Below are 19,173 nucleotides of genomic sequence, written 5' to 3' on the forward strand. Positions count from 1 at the left end.
TCTACAGACTTTGTGCTACCTGATTTTTGTCTTGCAACAACAGAATTGAATTACCAACAGTTATTCCATTTGCTAATCAATTCCATAACCAAAAAATTTTATAATACAGCCTACATCCTTTCTCCCGAAACACCTCACACACACAACTCCAACACCAACCCCATAAATTCATGTTAACACACAAAGGGACCCTTTGTTCTTATATCCAGATTGTCTTTTAGGATTCTGTGGAAGAGTGGGCATTTCCTATGAAATAGTGATGATAGTCTTCTTGGTAGCCATCAATCATAAATTAAATATGCCTTAGCTGTATGGTCTCTAATTCAGAATTATTTCCTGACCAGAATGAATACCCTAGCGATTGAAATGAATTTTCTACTATATCCCACTTGACAAAGCTCCCACTGAAAGTTTCATTGATCTTCATGTAATAAATTTCCTGTTATTAAACACAGTAACTTTCATTCCGGTGGTCCTAAAAAGACATCAGAGACCAGATTCTGTTCTGTCTTGTATCAGTCCAGAGAACTCAACAGTCACAAGGGAAAGGAAGCATTTTGGCCTTGTCTAACTACGTCCTGAACACAGACATAATTTAATCTGCATGTTCCTCTGAGCAGAGTATAACCATAGTACACTTCACAAAATGCTGTGGGAGGGGGTGAGTGAAGAGTATTGCACTGTACAGATATAATTAGGAGGCAAGATGCTTTTCTCAGTTGCAAAGAGTATTAAGCTACAGTCCTGGAATGATTCTGGTTTTGAGTGTAAAGTGAAGGAAGAAAATATTCCAAAAATTTCAATATGATTATTTTGAGACCTTAGTTTCCTTATGCCTTTGTTTTCCTCAGATTTACAGTAAGAGTAACAACAAGCCTAATTTATGCAAAATGATAATTGGTAGTTTAATTATTTTATAATTAACTACGCAGAAAACATCACAGATTTCAAACTTTTATGTTGATCCTCACATCAATGTATAAACCGAACAATTCAGACATCAGCTTAGTGATTATATTTATAGTTTCTATTCTCAGAGATTCATCATACACAAAACAAAAAGGAGAACACTAAATTATTCTGTGTAAAAGCCTGTATGCTAAATGTCAAGATATTTTACTCTTCTAGCCTTCCTGGGAGCTCAACAAACTCTTCTGGTATTTTTCCAACTCTATTCAAAAAACTTTGAAACGTCAGGATTTGAAATGTGCGATTTCTCTGAGCAGTTTGCTCCAAAGGCTAGTTACTTTACATCTGAGTTTATGTGCCATTGACTCCTAACCATCAATTTTTGTTAGAAGTTTTCATCACTAAATTGAAATGGTTTCTCCTATGATTTGTCTTCCCCATTGAAATATTTATTCACAACAATATGAAGTTTTCCCTCAATATGCTTTTTGTTGAACTAAACAGATTGAGGTTTATCAGGTCCTTCACTGTAACAAAACTGACTTGTACTGATGTGTCTGATTTTCAAAAAATTCCAACAATGAGTTCTCCACAAAAAACGTCCTGTGTTGTTGTGTTAGGCTGGGCAGCAAAAAATGAAGGCAAATCTCACAGCATATTTGTCTGGCTGATGGATTACCCATACTGAGGGAACTGGACTTCAAAGGAAATTGATTCACTGCTACTTTTTCCTCTCAGAAAATCAAAAACTACTTGAAAATATGCCAACCAGAGAGGAACAAGGAGTGTCTTATACTGTTCTTGGAGCTGATACTAAGCTGGAGGAAGAGAATTGTCGAATAAGAGGCCAAAAGCCTCATTAGAGGTTGTGAAGGATCCTAGCTGTCTTCTCTGCTCACTGCCTGTCACACAATATTGCCAAAAGGATGGATGAATCAACACAGACTGCCAGATCAGTAATAGAGGGCCAGGCCCCAGGAACACAGCAGATGCCCACGTCCTTTACTTTGACCTCTACACTGAGGCTCGGTCAATGTTTTCTGCTTGGAAATACCAAACTGGTATTTCCAAAGGTATCACCCCCCCAAAGACTGTCCTGAAAGCTCTGCAGCAGTGGCACAGAGAGGTGGGGAAGCTCTGAGTAAGCAAACCCACAACTCTTACCTTCTGATCTTGGCTGTAGGCTAAGATCCAGTCCTCCTGTTTGGGGTGGAAGAGCAGACTGTGGATGTAGAAGTTCAGACGATATTTTTGATAGGTGGCTCCTTCATCAGAACTGATTAATAAGCTGCTTTCAACTTCTGGATCAGTCAGCAGCATAATCTATATGGAAGGGAGAGATGAAAACACAGTGGTTAAGAGGAGTCAGATGGAAAACTAAGCAAGCAGCTAGGAACTTCACAGAAGCTTATTAGATATGACTGTTACAAAATACTTCAGTGTAATGTCAAAACTACTGTAGCCAATGTTTCAGTAATGAAAACAGTATGTTTCAGCTATGTATATAAACACATATCATACGATCAAATAGGCAGAATGACTTTACCACTAGTTAAACCAGACCTACGTGAAACTGTGGTTAGCTTATTTGAAAAATTAAACCTGAAATTTCTAACACTAGAGCACAGAAGTTATCTGGCAGGCACAGTGGGCTGCTTGGGTTTTCAAGAATGATCTACTGGAGTGACAGACAAAAAGTTAGCTGCTGAGAAAAGAAACCCAAAACACAGAGAGAGGAGAGAGACTGATCTCTAATGGTGGGTTTTGTTAGATTCTGGCAGAAATTTCAGAGAAGGCAGTTTCACTGCCTAAAATATTGTAACCTGGCTGTCTGCAACAAGCAGTCTTGCTTTGGCACGAGAACACATTTGATAATGTGCTGGGTTCTTTCCACCTCCAGTTTCTACTGTGCTGTGAATTATAGATTTGGTAGTGTGTCAAAAATAATTTCTGCACAGTAAATTTGCTTTCTAGCTTTGTCCAGGAGCATTAGTTTAGGAGTGACAAAAGATACATGGCTTAGAGTTGTAGTAGCTACTTCACACCATTAGCTGTGGTATTAATTGGTCTGCATTGCTGATGAATCAGTGGCAATAATGAGTTACTCCTCTCATGTGTCTCTGCACAAGAGAATATATAGGTCTGAGCAGTAAAAAGAGATTGTTCCAGTATTTCAGCAAGCAACAGAGTAATACCCCTAAGGAATAGGAATGAGGCATCATGACTGAAAAACATGAAAAGTTTTAAAGACTATTTACCTTGCAAAGGTATTGAAGGCTTGAATCATTAACATTTTTATTTTATTTTTACTAAGTTGCTTTGCAAATGGAAAACACTGATCTGTTTCTAGACAAGACTGAAATGAAAATATCCATACCTGGCATTTCTCAGAACAAATTCCTGTCTGGGTCTGAGTACTGCAAAAATCACACACTCCATTTCCTTCTCTTCTTTCATTTAGGCAGGCAGAGTTAGACACAACTTAACTTGCTACCTAGGAATTATAAGGAAGCATAGCATCTGGTGTCTGTGAGACACCAGCTGCTAAAGAACTATTGTATGTGGAGGTGTAAATACACATATCATCTACACAGAATATGTCCTTCGTTATTGAGCAGCTGCCAAATCTTATTTCTGTCTCTAGAAACCTCCTTGGTAGTATAACAACTTGGCCTCTGACTTAGAAGCTTGGGGTTCTGCAAAATCCCTGAACTTTCAGATCCTGAATAATCTCAGACCAGTTACACAACCCCACTATATCTCTAACATAAAACAGGGTAATGTTTCAATTGTAGCATAAAGGTAGAATTTCCTATTATATCAAATATACTTTAGAAATTAGTAATGAAAATGTGGATTTTTAAACATTTTTATTTTCATTTGACACTTTCAAATATTCCAAGCATATAATTAATGTGATTTCCAAACTAAAGATTGATAAATTATATAAATTGCACAGAAAGGACTAATAATCAAGCTATCAATATATATAAATATATGATACACTCACTAAGTAGCCTATCCAGCTCCTGAAGCTAAAATTCGTGATGCTACTTTTTCTTATCACACTAATTTCTGGGACCAGGTTCTTCTGTTTAACGTTTATTGATTTGGTACTGTGATTCAAGCATTATGATTTTCCTGTTTTTATTACTTCCTTCTTGAGTGGATTTTGTTTATGTTGGTATTTGGAAATATCACAGCACAGCATTAATTTGGACTAGAGCAACTAGAGCAGAAATAAGCACAAATCAATGGGCTTGATCTGAGCTCCCTGAAGTTAATAAGAGTCTTGTCACTGCCTTTGGATTGTGCCTCTAAGGCAAGTTGTTAATCAAGATCCACTCTAGCCTCACATTCCTTGTACCTGGGCAAGGAACTCATCTGACCTCATCACTGTCACATCCAAGCACATCACTGCCTTGACACATCGGCTGTCAGGCCACTCCTCTGAAGTGTGAAAGTGATCTTTTCTGCATTTCTTAAAAAGGGAATGGAGGGAGAAACTGTTGAGGCACTGAAGCACCTAATACTTCACGCAATCAATAAATGTTAAGTGCCTAAACAGACTTTCAAACACTGTTAATCTGCTAACTACCACCCTGGGCTATTAGCACTTTGTTTTCAGGACTCTGATCTCCAAAAGCCTTGGCTTTGCCTTGTGATAACCAGCCATTCTACAGGTAGAAGTGCTGCAGGACACACCAGTTTTGTTTCATATGCCAACAGCACCTCAGATGTGGCAGAACTGTGTGGAACTGAGGTGAATTTATGTGAGGGCACACAGAGGGGGAGAGATAGGGCAGGGAGTTGATGGATGACTCTATCCACCATTCAGATTGCTAACTATGAGAACAGCTTTCAGCATTATCTGGTCCACCGTTGTACCTTGTACTGCTAATCACTCTGCACGCTTGTCATAAAGCAAAACAAGTTAGAGCCAGTCACCACTTGCACAGCAGCCGCAGCACCATGTCTGAGATAAGAAAAGCAAATTTCATTACAACATATCCGTGTGCAAATAATCAGTTACAAGCCCAAAAGATAGCATTTATTGGATAAGTAAAATAAGTTGATACCTGCATGAAAAGTAAGTCAAAACAAGAGGGAAAGGTTGTGTGTATTTATATAAACCTTTTAGAGCACACCAGGAGTGTGTGTCTGAAATTAGCCCTCCAAAATTTTGGGGAAATGTCTGTATCAAGTCCTTGTGCTCTGACTCAGGCCACAGCGATCTCAGAGCACAGGAAAGGAATTCCTTTACAAGGACACTAAACCAGAACATCCCCTGCCCACGGCAGAGGGTTGGAACTAAGTGATCTTTTTGGTCCCTTCCAACACAAACCATTCAATGACTGTGACACACCTCAGGAGTGCATCAACCAGCCACTGCTCTGGGTGTTCAGATCACAGTACCTTGTTAGCACTATTCTGAAATCAGACCCTCCACCTCCAAAATGCCAACAGTGCAGATGTCATCTCAACATCAACCATTTCATTCTACAAACACCCTTTCACTGAGCTGCACTACATGCTAATGTAGTTGCAGTCACATCAGTTTAATTGCCTAAGTTGCCTGGAATATAAATGAGAAAGGAGGGAAAGTACAATTAATTTTAATGCTTTTTTTGTTTCAGCATAGGAAATACAGAGTAAGTACTCTTTAGAATCTCCTTTTAAATAAATTAACCCAATTTCTGCTTTGAAGTAGTCTATTACCCATTTATGCAGCTGCTTATACGGAAAGTTCAACCCGACACAAACGTGTTGAACAAGAAAAGCATGAAAATCTAAACCAGAAACAATAACAAAAATTAATCTAAGTTTAAATGCCATAAACTTTCATCGCTAAGAATACCTAAGATAAAGAGATTACAAAGTAACTATTTTTTTAATTTTGGGCTTCACTGTGGAGAAAGCATGCTGGATTTCCTGAAATGCAAGCTGCTCCATCAAACATCATGCTCTGCTTTTATAGTGCCTGACACTGCATCTTACTGCTTTCCCAGCTAACACCATGTTTTTGGATGATGTTGATTCACAAAGAAATCAATATGACTTTTGCATATGAAAATCACACCTCAAATTTATCCAGGTCCTTAGAGCCTGTAGGGAAAGGCAACCTAGCTCATGAAGTCAAAGAAGATTTTTGAGGTGTTCCCTTGCCAAAGGATGTGAAATTGCCATGGGATAAAGGCTGGAAGACACTTCTAGGTTAGATCATCAAGTCCGACCATTAGTCTAACACTACCAAGTCCACTCCTAAATTGTGTCCCTAATCACCCCATCCACACATTTTCAAACACTTCCAGAGATGGTGACTCCACCACTTCCCTGGGCAACCTGTTCCAATGCTTGATCACCCTAAGTTTTTCCTAGTATATAATCTAAACCTCCTCTGGTGCAACTTGAGGCCATTTCCCCTCATCCTATTGCTTGTTACCTGAGAGAAATGACCTGCCCCCACCTACCAACACAACGAGAACATTATCAGCTTGGTTGGGCTGTATGTAAAGACTTGGGCCCATGATTTTCACACTGACAGTTTTTAAACTACCTCTGATTCCACCATTACAAAATTAAGTTATTAACACAGGAATAAGAAGAATCTGCATCTCACTTCCAGCAAAAGCCCTTTGCAGTGGGAGACCAACCTTAGAGTGCCTCTTGTCTGGTTTATTGCTGTCTTACATTAAATGAAAGTGAAGAGTGAGTAGGAGCAAAGACTATTTCTCCCAAGCAAGAGTGATTACTCTCTTTAGATCAGTGTTCAGCAATGATCAGAATCTGCTTATTCACACCAGGCAAGGCAAGCACACACTGCACTTCCTATTCCTCCAGCTGGATGGGTTTTTTACCTCTGTAAAAAAAATAAAAAAAGCCAATACAGTTGACACAGTCTTTTGCAACCAAATGCAAGGCATCCATTAATCATTTCCCTTCTAGGAAGGGAGAAACGTGATTTGATTTTCATAAAAATGACAAATGGAAACCAAACATAATTTATGGACCTTAAAACACTCCACACTTTTTTCACCCCTTTTCAGTGCTAACTCTGCTGATGACATTGCCATTGACAATGACATGTATTATTGCTGTCATCACAAAGAAACCCAGGAATTCTTAGCAAGGGGACTCTGATTTTGCTTCTAGAGATGGAACTGTGAGTCTTATAAATCTACTGTGAATGCTAGATTTAGTGGCTTAGTAAAAAATGTCCAGAATTGCTCTCAGCCTTTTATTTTGGCCACTCACATCTCTACTTGGACCAGCTTTTTGCTGATACTTTTTAGGAAAGAGCATAGTGCAAGTGAAATGGAACAGCATGAAATCTATTTCATGGAGTCACATGTTTTTTCATTCACTTCTGAGGTACCAACAGATATCATCTGACCAGAAATGGGGATAAAATGCAAATCAGGTCAAATCCACTGAAAGAACCTTCACTTTCCTTACCTATCACAAGCTTCGTGCATAGACCCAACCCTGGTGACCCACGAAGAACAAGTAATAAAACACAGCAAAGAAGAAACCAGCAACAGAAACCAGAAATGTCCTACTCCTAACAAAAGCATTCCCTACTTAAATTCTCTAAAAAGCTTCATTTTTTCCAGTTTCTCTGTCTATCAGTTGCATAACTTAAGAGGGTTATGGAGTTTGTTTTTTTCACGTGGTGACTGATAGCAAGAGGATCAGTGCTGTGGAATCCCAAGATAATGAAATACCATTTCTGCCACTTTACATACCACTTCTGAATTTGGATTTCCTTTCTCAAGTGAGTGTGAGTGTGCATAAGTGTACAAGAATACAAGAGTGTGTGAGTGTGAAAGTTTGTGTGCATAACTGTGCAAGTGTGAGTAAAGAGAGTCTGGTCCTCCAGATTCAGCACTCCACACATGCATTCAAAGAAACGTGCTCTGCTTTTAATTAATTGAACTCATTCATTGTTTAAGCTTTCTTAAAACCTAGAATAAGATAGAAAGTGAAACAATCCAAAGGAAGGAACTGCTTTGGTCATGAAATGCTGAAATAAATGCAGTGCTACTGTAAAGCAAATTAGACCTATTCCTTTTACAGGATTGAGTTGCTGGAAGCAGTACGTGTTTGCAAGAGCAAACAAATTGGAGACAAAATTATGAAAGAAATAACACAAGCATTTAATTGGATATTAATAGGGAAAGAGGAGACTGAGGCCTCCATTAAGTTTTAAAAATCTTTCCTCGTGGGCTGTAGAAATGTATCAGCTGCTGTAGAAATGTGCACATGAGTAATGCCACTAAAATTTGGCCCAAGTTTCTGCTTCAGATACATTGGGTAACAGTATGAGCACCTAAATGAAAATATGGCATGAGCTAGAGCTGACAGTTTTGAAGCTGTCTCTAATGCCAGCTAAAAGACAAGGTTAGTTGCTGAGCAATTTCATTAAGACACCATTAAAATAATACACCAATAATTCAATTGAGGCACTGTGGAGTAGTTCATTGCCAGAAGTTCTTGTTAACTCAGAAAGTGCAGCAATTTTGTAAGGAAAGAAAAGACTTCAGTGACAGAATTACACTTCTAACACTGAAGAAAAGAAGAAGAATAATGCCTTTGAATGATGACCTGGATCAGAATGATTGCAGAAGTAGAAATGACCTTTTCAACACAAGGAAAATGTCTGGAACAAGCTGTTTTGCAACTGTTATTCAGTGACTTAAGAAGAAAGAAGTTCTTATTCATACAAAGACACAGAACCCAAACTCATTAAATCAGCTTGCACATTGCTGATATGGAGGGTAACATGCTTCAAGCCACCCCCAAAGAAAACCATAGTCATGATGAACAGACAGTGTAATTCAGATTCCAACTGAATCCAGATCCAGAGTGGAAACCATCATCACTTCCCCCAAGAACCCACAGGAGGTCCATAACTGGTAGGATATGACCATCTTCCTCAAATCTTGGCTGTTTAAATGTAAAAGAAATGAAGTGGCAAAAGGTTCAGACAGTGAATACATCTTGTTTGTACCCATGGAAGATTTAGTGCTCATTGAGTGGTAAGACAATCTCTTGTCACCAGAATACTAGATGGCAAAGGACTATCTTTTAAGAGAGAAAAATTACCATCTGCCAATATTTTTGAAAGCTGAGATTGCACGGTATTCCTAATAAAAGAATTCTTGAGAATTGCATTTGGCATCTTGATGAATGTTGTTTGACATAAAAAGCTGGCTAGTGGATGGAAAAAAAAAAAAAATCCATTTACCTGTTCTGTATTATTCAAGATGTTCATAACAGGCCAAAAGTGACTGCAGAATAAAGCAGCCATAAAAGCTGTATTTTTTATTATCTATGGGAATAATCTGTGGTTGTTTTACTGGATAGAAAGAGTGAGTGCATGTATGAACAACAACTTAGAAATATTTTATGTGGTGGTCTGTACTATATATCACCAAAGCCCCAGGTGTAGGGTTGGGTCAGTGCCATAAAGACTCAAGAGAAGCAAACATGAGGCTGAGACACCTGTGCAGATGTGATTCAGTTGTTCTCTCCCTTAATCCTACTTGATATGAATGGGGGTACACAGAAAGTCCAGAGGCGCAGAGAAGAGATTTTTCCTAAGAGCAGCATAAAAAACAATCCTTCCTTCCTCTAAAGCAAACCTCTGAAAGCACCACTGGGGTGGGAATGTTCCTGTTCCTACTGAAATCCAAGAGAGGGCAGTGCACCCCCACAAGCCCTTCTCTTTGCTCAGCCTCGGGATGTCCACCCAGGGGACAGCTTCCCACCCACAGCCTCCTCTCTGCAGCTGAGCTCTGGCAGAGAAGCCCTGTTCTCAAAAGTGCCTCACCTTGGACCAGACCTGAATAGATTCAGCTACTTCTCTTTATCCATTAAAGATGAAGAAGCAGCAGCATCTCAGGGCTTTTGTGAGCTGCTGAGTCACTGCTTGTGGGCTGGGTTGTGCACAGAGAGAAACACCGACCTTCACCTTCTCAAGAGTAAGTCACAATCCCAGCAGCCAGGGCGAATTATCAAAATATATACTTTTGCTTCGAGGTAATAATTAATCAAAGGATGAAAAAAGATGAGATGGGGGAGAAAGGAGTCACTGAAGATTAGTGTCACTTTTTAAATCTCAGGTTTTTTAAGTCCAGCTTCCATTTCCATTAAGCCAGAATTAAATGAAAAAAAAACAAGATTCTACATTTTGTCCTTACCTGACTTAGTGCACCTAGTGTTTTAATGAGGACTGTAAAAAAGGACACAAGCTCTCCTTTGCGTCATCCTTACCAAAAAATAGAAATGCAATGCTAAAAACAATAAAGAAATCCTCTCATTAATATAACTTAGAGATTACTGCAGGATATTTCTGAGTTACTTTTGCCTTATCTAGAACTATACAGTGATTTATAATTTCAATTATTTAATTTGGCTATGTAAAGACATCTAAAGGTCATTTATTTCAAACTCCTCCTTCACACTGAGCCAGTTTCAAAGGTACAGATAAGTTCTCAGGACCTTGTCCTGCCAATATTTAAATACCTTCAAGGATGGAGATTCCACAAACTCTTTGGGCCTATCCCATCTGATACTGTTTAGTTTTCATTCAGTGTTAGTTTAAAATACCTGGGGTTATGTCAGTTCTAGAATAAACAAAAACACCTTCAATTTTACATTCCTTCTATCTTAAAAATCTATCTTAGCAAGAGCTTCGGAAGCTGGGAGTGCAGTATGAGCCCAAAACACCAAGGTTAGTTTCACCCGCTGGGATCCCATAGCAGTGCTGAAAATAGAACTCGTCAGGCTCAGCTCCTAATCACAGGCATAAACATGAGCTCTGGAGCAATCAGTTCTGGGGGAAGGAACATGAAAAGATTAAGCTTCTTGGTTTTTCAAATCTCCCTCAAATCAAATTCTAGATTTTTATCTCTTCATTCCACAGAATGGGTCTAATTTAGTAACCTGACATGAAATGAATATTTCTTTTTTCTGTTTCTTTATTATTACACTCCGCTTTCTCTTCCTTTACGTTCCTTTACATAAAAAGCTTTATCACCATAACCAGCTTGAAAATATATTATTCAAAACTTAAGTAAAACGCAGTAGAAACTTCCATACTGAAATAAAATCTAATCCATATCAATGACTGATTATTGTGCTTTGAGAAGAAATAAAGAGACAAAGGCAAAAATACTCAGGAAATCTACAAGTACTATAGGCACTTTATTTTGGACAGTGCAATCTAATTTCAATTATTAATTATCCATTCTTTTGCAACAGATGTTCTGCATTGTACTGAACAGAGAAAAAAAAAATAAGCTGAGACATTCTTACAGTCTTACTTGCTTAGGGGAGAAAAAGATCCTCAGCTTTGTAGAATCATCTGGAATGAGCTGTGTTCATACATATTGCCCCTACTTTGTTCTGTTGCTCAGTAAGGCACTCTTCTCACTAAAGAATCTCATGGGATTAATTAGTTAATCTTCACACCAACTTTGTGCTAGGGAAGTAAAGCGCACATATCAAGAGGGAAAATTACTTGGACAAACTCCACTAATCAATCAATGGCACAAAAAGAAAGAAGCCACTTGCGCTCTAAGTGTATTACAAACAATAGCATTTCCCAGCCCCAAATACCAGGCCCTAAGGGCTGTTAATCCTAATGAAAGCAGGAGGAAACTTTCAGCCTAAAAGTGTGGTAACCCAAGCAGAGTGACAAAAGGGGTAGGGAAAAGAAGGTCACCAAGGGAGCAATTTTTCCATGGAGGGTAAGTGATAAATGCACATTCCACATGATGAGCCCTGGCAGGGCTCCAGCCCAAGCTGGATGGGTGGTGAGGTAGCTGGCCTGGTGGCAGGTGTCCCTGGTCATGGCAGGGGTGTTGGAATGGGGCGATCATTACGGTCCCTTCCAACCCAAACCATTCTAGGATCCCGTATGACAGTTATGCCAACCTGGGCAGGTGGTCAAAGTCACTGAATGCTTGGTTTCACAGCCAATGGTTTCAAGCTATGCCACTTGCCTCTGGCCAGCCCTGGCACCTGTGTGCCATTGTGCTGTTTAATATTTCAGGGTTTTTACTCTTGCCCATGTTTTATAGCACACCCAAAGTGAAGAAACAAAGGGGAGGGAACATCACAAAGCAAGTGCGCCTCAGACTGGGCAGAGCTGGCCTGCTGGTCCCAAGGACATTAATATCCACACCTGCCCACCTCCATCTCTCTGCACAATGTTCTTATCCCTCCATTTCCTACAGATGTTCTCATATTGTTCCACCTAAAACCCACCAGCTGAAACTGTTCAATGAACATGGCTGATTTTATCCAAAGTGCTTAAACAAATCCATCAGTTCTCAGGTGGGGACTGTGCTTCCAGCAAGAAAAGTCCTCATAAACCCTCTGGAACCCAGCAATAAGTTTGAATAGAAGCTGCTTAACCCAGGTAGGGTTAGTAAGAAACTGCTAATTTTCCTTCGTCTGTTTTCCCTTTACTGGCAAAATGCCTGGGACTGATTTCATTGCAGCTGGTGGCACTGTACCTGTCTGAGGCAAATATCAGATCCTTTAGCATCTGCTGCTTTTGTGTTCTGAAAGTGAGAATCTGAACCAAAAGTGCAACAAGACAGAAATCAGAGTATTCAGTTGCTATCCAAAATAAATGTTCTGGATGGTAGAAATAGGAGGAAAAGTAAAAAGTACCGTTTTTCAGGATAATTATCAAAGTTTTGCAAAAAGAGTATCTTTTGGCTTAGACTTATCATTTTTTCTTGAAATTGTATAGAATCTATGTGAAAGAAAATGAACACTTATGCACAGCAAAAAAAGAGCAGGAAGTTTACTAAATTGTCTGTAATAATGCGGGCTATTTTTCACATAGTGGAAGAATTTTTTTCCATTTACTTTGCTCACATGTTTTCTAAAGACTTAATGTTTTAAAACTTAACTAACTGGAAAAGAAGAATCTGGTTTCAAAGAGTTGTTCATAAAAATCTCATTTCACATAGGATTTTTTGTTTATCTTTTTGCTGGTTTTAGGGTAAGGAAAGGAGGTTATTAGTTACTGTTTACTCCTTAAAAGCTGTTCTATGGACATCTCAAATCTAGAAACTTTATTTTAACAAAGATTTAAATTCTTTCCAATTTAAAACTGATTCAGCTGACAACTTTAGAAAATATATATATTATAAGACTCCCAACATATCGACATAATTGTCAGAGTTGGCACAACAATTTCTCCACTGAATTTCAATTCTTTTCTCTTGGGACGTGGCTATACAATCTAATGGTTCTTAGTGATATTTTCTTATTAGATTTAAATGGAATTGCTTTCAAGTAATTATCTACCACCACACATCTACACAACAGATGATTGTAACAGCTGAGCATACATCACCAGATCAATATCAACTTTGTCATGGTACACCTGGTTCTGCTACTTCTCGATTTTTAGACATGAAGACGGGAAAAAAATGACAGGGACTAGAATGGAATATGAATAAAATCTCTTTCTTGCAGGTGTGAATCAGGTCAATTTTCCTACCCTATGACAGTCGTGAAAACAAGCATGGACTTAGAGGAGAAAGCAGCAATCACAGCACAGAACCTTCTGACCTGGTCTGTTAATTTTCCACTTCTCACCTTACAGCATAAGGTCTCTTCAGATTCATGGCACACAGCTCTGTTCTGCCAACAACCTGCTTCCAGGCTCTGAGTCATCTTTAACCAGGACACGTGCTCATACAGCTGGAAATTCTTCCTTACACAAGTAACTGTGCCTCTCCCAAACAGATGACATGACACTTTTTGTACCTTTTAATTCCAAAGCATGTGTCTATGTGTTAGCTTTGCTGGAGCTCCATGTTTTATTTCATTTTGGCTTCTTACATGCTAATTCTCAAATGTTCTCTAAAATTTCTACTTAGTTTAGTTTTAATTTTTCCCTCTGACTGTGAATAAAGCAAAGCTTCACTAATTATGTCTACAGCTAATTCTTTTTATGCACATTTATCTGATCTGTTTCTCTCCAAAGCATTTTTTGTATTAATGCATTAATTTTATAATCACTTCAAATTATGTTCCATGTTGCATGAACAATTGGGGAATTAGCATCTGCTTGCAAATTGTTAGCTTGGCTTTTCATTTTTGTTGTTGCAGTTGATGAACTCAAATTATCCATACTGAACGTGCCTGAAAAGAATTCCACCTCCAACAGTAAATAATTCTCTTTATTTTCTGTATTGGTTCTTGTTAAGGGAATTCAGTGTAGTTACGCAACAGAATAAAACAGTTTTTCCTTATCAGTTTTGGTGCAACAGTTGATTACTGTGTAGAACCACTGTGTGATACAGTCTTTCACTGATGCTCCTAGGTAACTACTGCGCTGAATTTTTCAATTCTCTTATCATTGTCTGGTTAGCACAATTCAGGCTCTCAAATGGAGCTACAGTGCCACAGGCCACCCCTGACATCTAAGCAAGTTCAGTGCCAGCACTGAGCTCACATTAAGCAAGGGCAGCGTTGTTCAGCTGCCAGAGACCCAGTACAGATGTTTTTCACAGAGGTGACCTCCAGAGTTTATTCACACACAGGGACATGGAAGTTGTTCTGGGTCACATTGAGATGTTGCAAGAGCACGAGGGGTAAAATGTTTATGAAGAAATGATGCCCCATGCCTCATTTCCCTCCTTGCACATACCATGTGACATCCAAGCTGGATGGCAGTGTAAAAAGTAATGTGCTCTTCTCTTTCACTACTCCAACTTTCAGAGTTGTCGATGCTTCTCCTCCTCAACATCTCTTTTTCTCTCTTTCCATGCAATTTCCCTTCTTCTAAAATCAATCATTTCCCCCAAATTTTAAAATAAGGGTGGCAAAAAGAGTAAGATACATCAATCTGCTGAGATTTTGCTACTACCCCACCTTCAGCTCATGATCAAATCCACCTTTACAATGTCTAAAGCAAAGGACTGGCATCCTTGGTTTGTCTTCATATACCATCACAGCAGGCATGATTAATTAGTTCAATACACACAGAAAACCAATTTATAAAACAGAACCTCAGCTGGTGCAAAAGCCTACTGAAGTTAATAGAGCGAGATTAGAAGTTAATGGCATTATTAAGGGTTGAACCAACTGAAGCTTCACCTTTTTGTCTTCATCACTCAGTGCACAGTTTCACCAATGAAATCCACTCTTTTCAAGAATGCTGGTTTTACAGACATACTACAGCAAGTTTTTTGTTTCCATGCTATCATCTCCAAATAGAGCCTCCTTTAAGGCTGAGTGCACCTGTCTGTGAGATGCTGACGGAAACTTCAATCCATAACCCTCCTCAGCTTTTTAATAAGGTGACTAAAGCTTTCAGCAGTCACACAGTGGTGGAACTTGCAAGAAGGCTTTTTGCACAATAGACATTTTAGTTATTAAAAACAAACCAGGACAAAGCATTGCTGGATTTTTGTTGGAATATTGCTATAACAGAACTTATCTTTCTGTTTAAAATTGAGCATACAAGGAGAAGCATTAAAAACTACTCTAATTTTAGGGGTTTTTTTAAAGGAATGAACGATGGTGGGTACTTTAAAGTGACCTTCCTAGCTGTGTAGCTGATCTTGCCAAATCAGAATCCTACTCATTATTAAACTAATTGCCAAAACTGCTCAGAAGCAATCCTCTAGTGAAGAAAGAGAGGAATCATACTTAGCAGCAGTTTTAGACTATAGAATTTATGGTATTTTTAGTGACTTGATGCCATGGAGTCAAAGATCTGCTTCTGTCCTTAGCAATGTTCTGTGAGAGCATGAACTGCCCTTTGTGTCATACTTCATGTCAGGTATTTGGGTGTCTGCTCACCAAACTTCAATGAATGTTTGAGAGACTGAGGCACTAACGACTTCAAGCAGTGCTATTACTCATGAGATGACAAAGGAAACTTGGACTAAGCCTGTAATGCTTTAATGGCTTCTCAGAGCTAGATGTTAAACCATTTGATAACTCACTCCTAATTATGGAGAGTATGGAAGCAATTTAACTCAATCAACTAGGTGGCTTCAAAGACAGAGCTGTATTTCCTTTATCAGAAGCCAGTGATCAGTATCAGCTTCAGCAGTGCTGATAACACATGCAACAATGGCTGTTGAGTGCTAATGAGAACTTGATCAATAGTATTTCTAATGATGCAATTCTGACTGTAATGGGACTGCTTCTGATGAAAAGGAAAATAAGTTCGGAACAATCATATCCTCAGCCATGGAAAATTCCAGTGCTGCCCATTTCTTGCTATTCCACATACTGCTTAATATTCAGTAAGTATTTCTCCAGTTTCTGCATGATCTAACCCCTCATTAAAGACTCCAAGGATCACAATGCTTAGGTGTTTATAGCTACTATGCTGTAGAACTCCTGAGTTACCTACTAATGGTCTGGTTTTTCTATTAATGTCTAGTGGATGCAAGTGGAGCGCAAAACTACCATTTTTTACCACTCAGGCAGTGTCAAACAGGATCATCCATTACCAGCATTTTCTCACACAACTTCCTGGAGGGTGCACTCCAGATACAGACAGGTATTGATGTCCAGGTCTGTCTGTTGCTCAGTGATACAGATGGGGCTGTTTGATTGGATGCTCACAGCACTACTTCTACATTTGCACTCAACATCTCCAGTTTAAGCATTCTCTCCAGCCACGTTCACCTCTCAAGCAAAAACCAAATAATAGACCATTCTGGCCCCTGGGAATACTATCCCCACTGCCGTAGGGGGCAACTGCATAATACAGTGCAACTGATTTCTCTTTTGTGTAGAAGTTTAAACAGTGCCCCCAACATATAATTTCAGGTGGCAGCTCATTTAGTACATAAATAAACCAAGATGTGGTAAGCTAGTGATTGAAAGAACACACTCTGGAATCATTGCAGAGAAATCACACAAGCATGGGAAAAAGTGGAAAGCTGAGGAAACAGATTCTAACAACTGTACTACAGAAAGGGTTTGGGTAAGTCAGAAGCTAGAGAGGAGAACTGCATTTTGAAGTGAAATTTCAGAACATTCTCAGTTAAGACAAATACACCAGAATTACATGCAGTGAAAAACCTTTCACAACAAATATGGTTAGTATGAAAAACAGAGAGAACAGAGGTGGAGCCAGAGAACACTGTGAAGCCCCTGCTATTCTGGATCTTTGCTGTCATAGTCAGCTGGAGTCATAAAAGAGTCAGTTATATTTTGTTTGTGCACTGCAAGTATCAACAACCCCAAAACACAGGGATCACACCAATGAAAGACACCAGTTTAATTTCACTGCATGTGTGTAGGTAAATGAAAAAACTGTATGTAATGAGAAGGCTAGAAAAGAAAAAACCTATGGATATATAAGTCAATTCCCACAGGCAATATAACTGTCTTATTTATTGTACATTAGGTTCCCACTTGTACATATTCCTCCTCACTCTCAGTCAGGCTTAAGCACCATCAAATTTATCACACTGTTGGAGTGAGCATGTGGACAGTTACTAGGCAGTAGTTAGCATGCTAGAAATCGACAGCCCAAGGTGCTTGGCAGTCATTTGTTATGGAGACATAACCAGAAGCAGAAAACAATCAAGGACTGGCAGTCAGAAAAAAACACAGAGGCAGAAAATCAAGAGTGTTAGTGATGGCAATGAATTCTAACCATAACCCCTGCTTATAAATATGTTATTAAGTCCAGTCATTACAGATAAGTGGAGCATTCAAAACAAAAATGCATCCTTCTCTAGATGATTCACTAACCCTGCTAAAAGAACACTTTGGCTGTGAATAAGACCAAATCACACAGAGTTCATGCTGAATTTTCTGCTCCCCTCAATCTACCAGCAGGAGAAACCTCCCCTTGAGGCCACATTTGTTCTAGGGGAGTAAAATTGTTGAGGATCCAGTAGTGTACACTTAACATCCAGATGCCAGAAGAGGAAGAGAGGATAGAGTGATATTGTCATGTCAATAAACTAAAAGATGTTCCTCCTGACTATAGTGGGTCATCAAATGGTGCTCAGGATTATGAGTGGTGTGATTTTGTAATAATTATTAAATGTGGTGAAGACATTCTTTTTCAAATAATTACTTAATCTTCTTGAGTCTCTCAAGGTATTTGCCACTCTCACCAGCTGAACTGTCACTTTATAAAGCAGAATTCCCTGAATTAGAGCTAGGAACATGACAAATAGCAGACTTTGCTAGGACCTTTTATTGAAAAATTATTTGGAAAGTATTTCCTTAATAAGTTCTCGTTATATTATTCTATTGTACCTGTTCCATCAAAAAAAAAAAAAATGTCAGAGATGTCTTTTTCCTCATTTTCCCGAATTCTAATGGATAATGATGTACTCAATTGTTAACATTCAAAAGCAGGGAAATGATTAACATTTGTATAAATGATTTGTGAATTTTAGGGTTTTTTTACTTTAGAAATAATTGGCATCAAATTTACATCAATCTCATAATGAAAATTACATTTATCTAACATTGATTTCTGTGGGGCAAATGATCCTCGGATAATTTTATTACCTCACATGTATTCATTGAGTTATCCTTTGAATATCATAAGTACAGCAACTATTCTCACCTTCACTTTTAATCATGGAAAGATAAGGCACAAGGCAATTAAACAGCACATTCATTAAAAGACTTAGGAAAGCCTGTGCCAAGGCTCAAATGCTTAAGTGCAATATCTCTAACAGAGGAATTTCTTTCTTCCTATGACATATTTCTGGGCCAAGTGTCTTCTCTGGGAGACAATCAGGCTATAGACACACTGTCAACAAAGAAAAGTGTTGTTGTCAAACACGAACTTTGTGACATTTCAGTCCCAGTCCCTGAATAGCTTTGAATACAGTGATTCTCTCCTTTTAGAAATAAGGTTAAAATCCATCCAGCTGAATGACTCAGTCTGAGAAAATATCTGAGACAGGGATTACATTACTGGAAGTTGGAGGTGGAAGGGCTCCTTCAGGTCACCAGCTGCACTGCTATGTTTTTAAAGAATATTTAACACATTTTGTATACTTTTTCTCTTTTTGTTAACTTTCAAAGTTCCTGAATAAAAGAGATGTTTATTGCAACTTTTCATACACTGTCACTGAGAAATATCTCTCTAAACTTACTTGCACTAAGTCTTTTCTGAACTGCTTCATGAAAAACTGCCAAACAATGCTGCACCTTCTCTGATGTTTCTTCCAAAGCTCCCTGGAGTCAAGAGAAGTCTCTCCTGAGGATTCAAGCTGCTGGAAGCCCAAAATTTTT

At 38.7% G+C, this 19,173-nt stretch overlaps 1 protein-coding gene across 2 annotated transcripts in view; it reads right to left on the reverse strand.

The window, feature by feature from the left end:
* SORCS1 (sortilin related VPS10 domain containing receptor 1) overlaps window positions 1-19,173 on the reverse strand; it is a 261,108-nt gene that overhangs the window by 101,947 nt on the left and 139,988 nt on the right. For both annotated transcript variants that reach the window (XM_058841926.1, XM_058841925.1), the window contains exon 4: window positions 2,074-2,232. In XM_058841926.1, coding sequence (XP_058697909.1) covers window positions 2,074-2,232 — 159 coding nt within the window. The remainder of the gene's footprint in view (window positions 1-2,073; window positions 2,233-19,173) is intronic.

The sequence above is a fragment of the Poecile atricapillus genome, chromosome 6, assembly GCF_030490865.1.
Source record: "Poecile atricapillus isolate bPoeAtr1 chromosome 6, bPoeAtr1.hap1, whole genome shotgun sequence".
NCBI classification, from domain to species: domain Eukaryota; kingdom Metazoa; phylum Chordata; class Aves; order Passeriformes; family Paridae; genus Poecile; species Poecile atricapillus.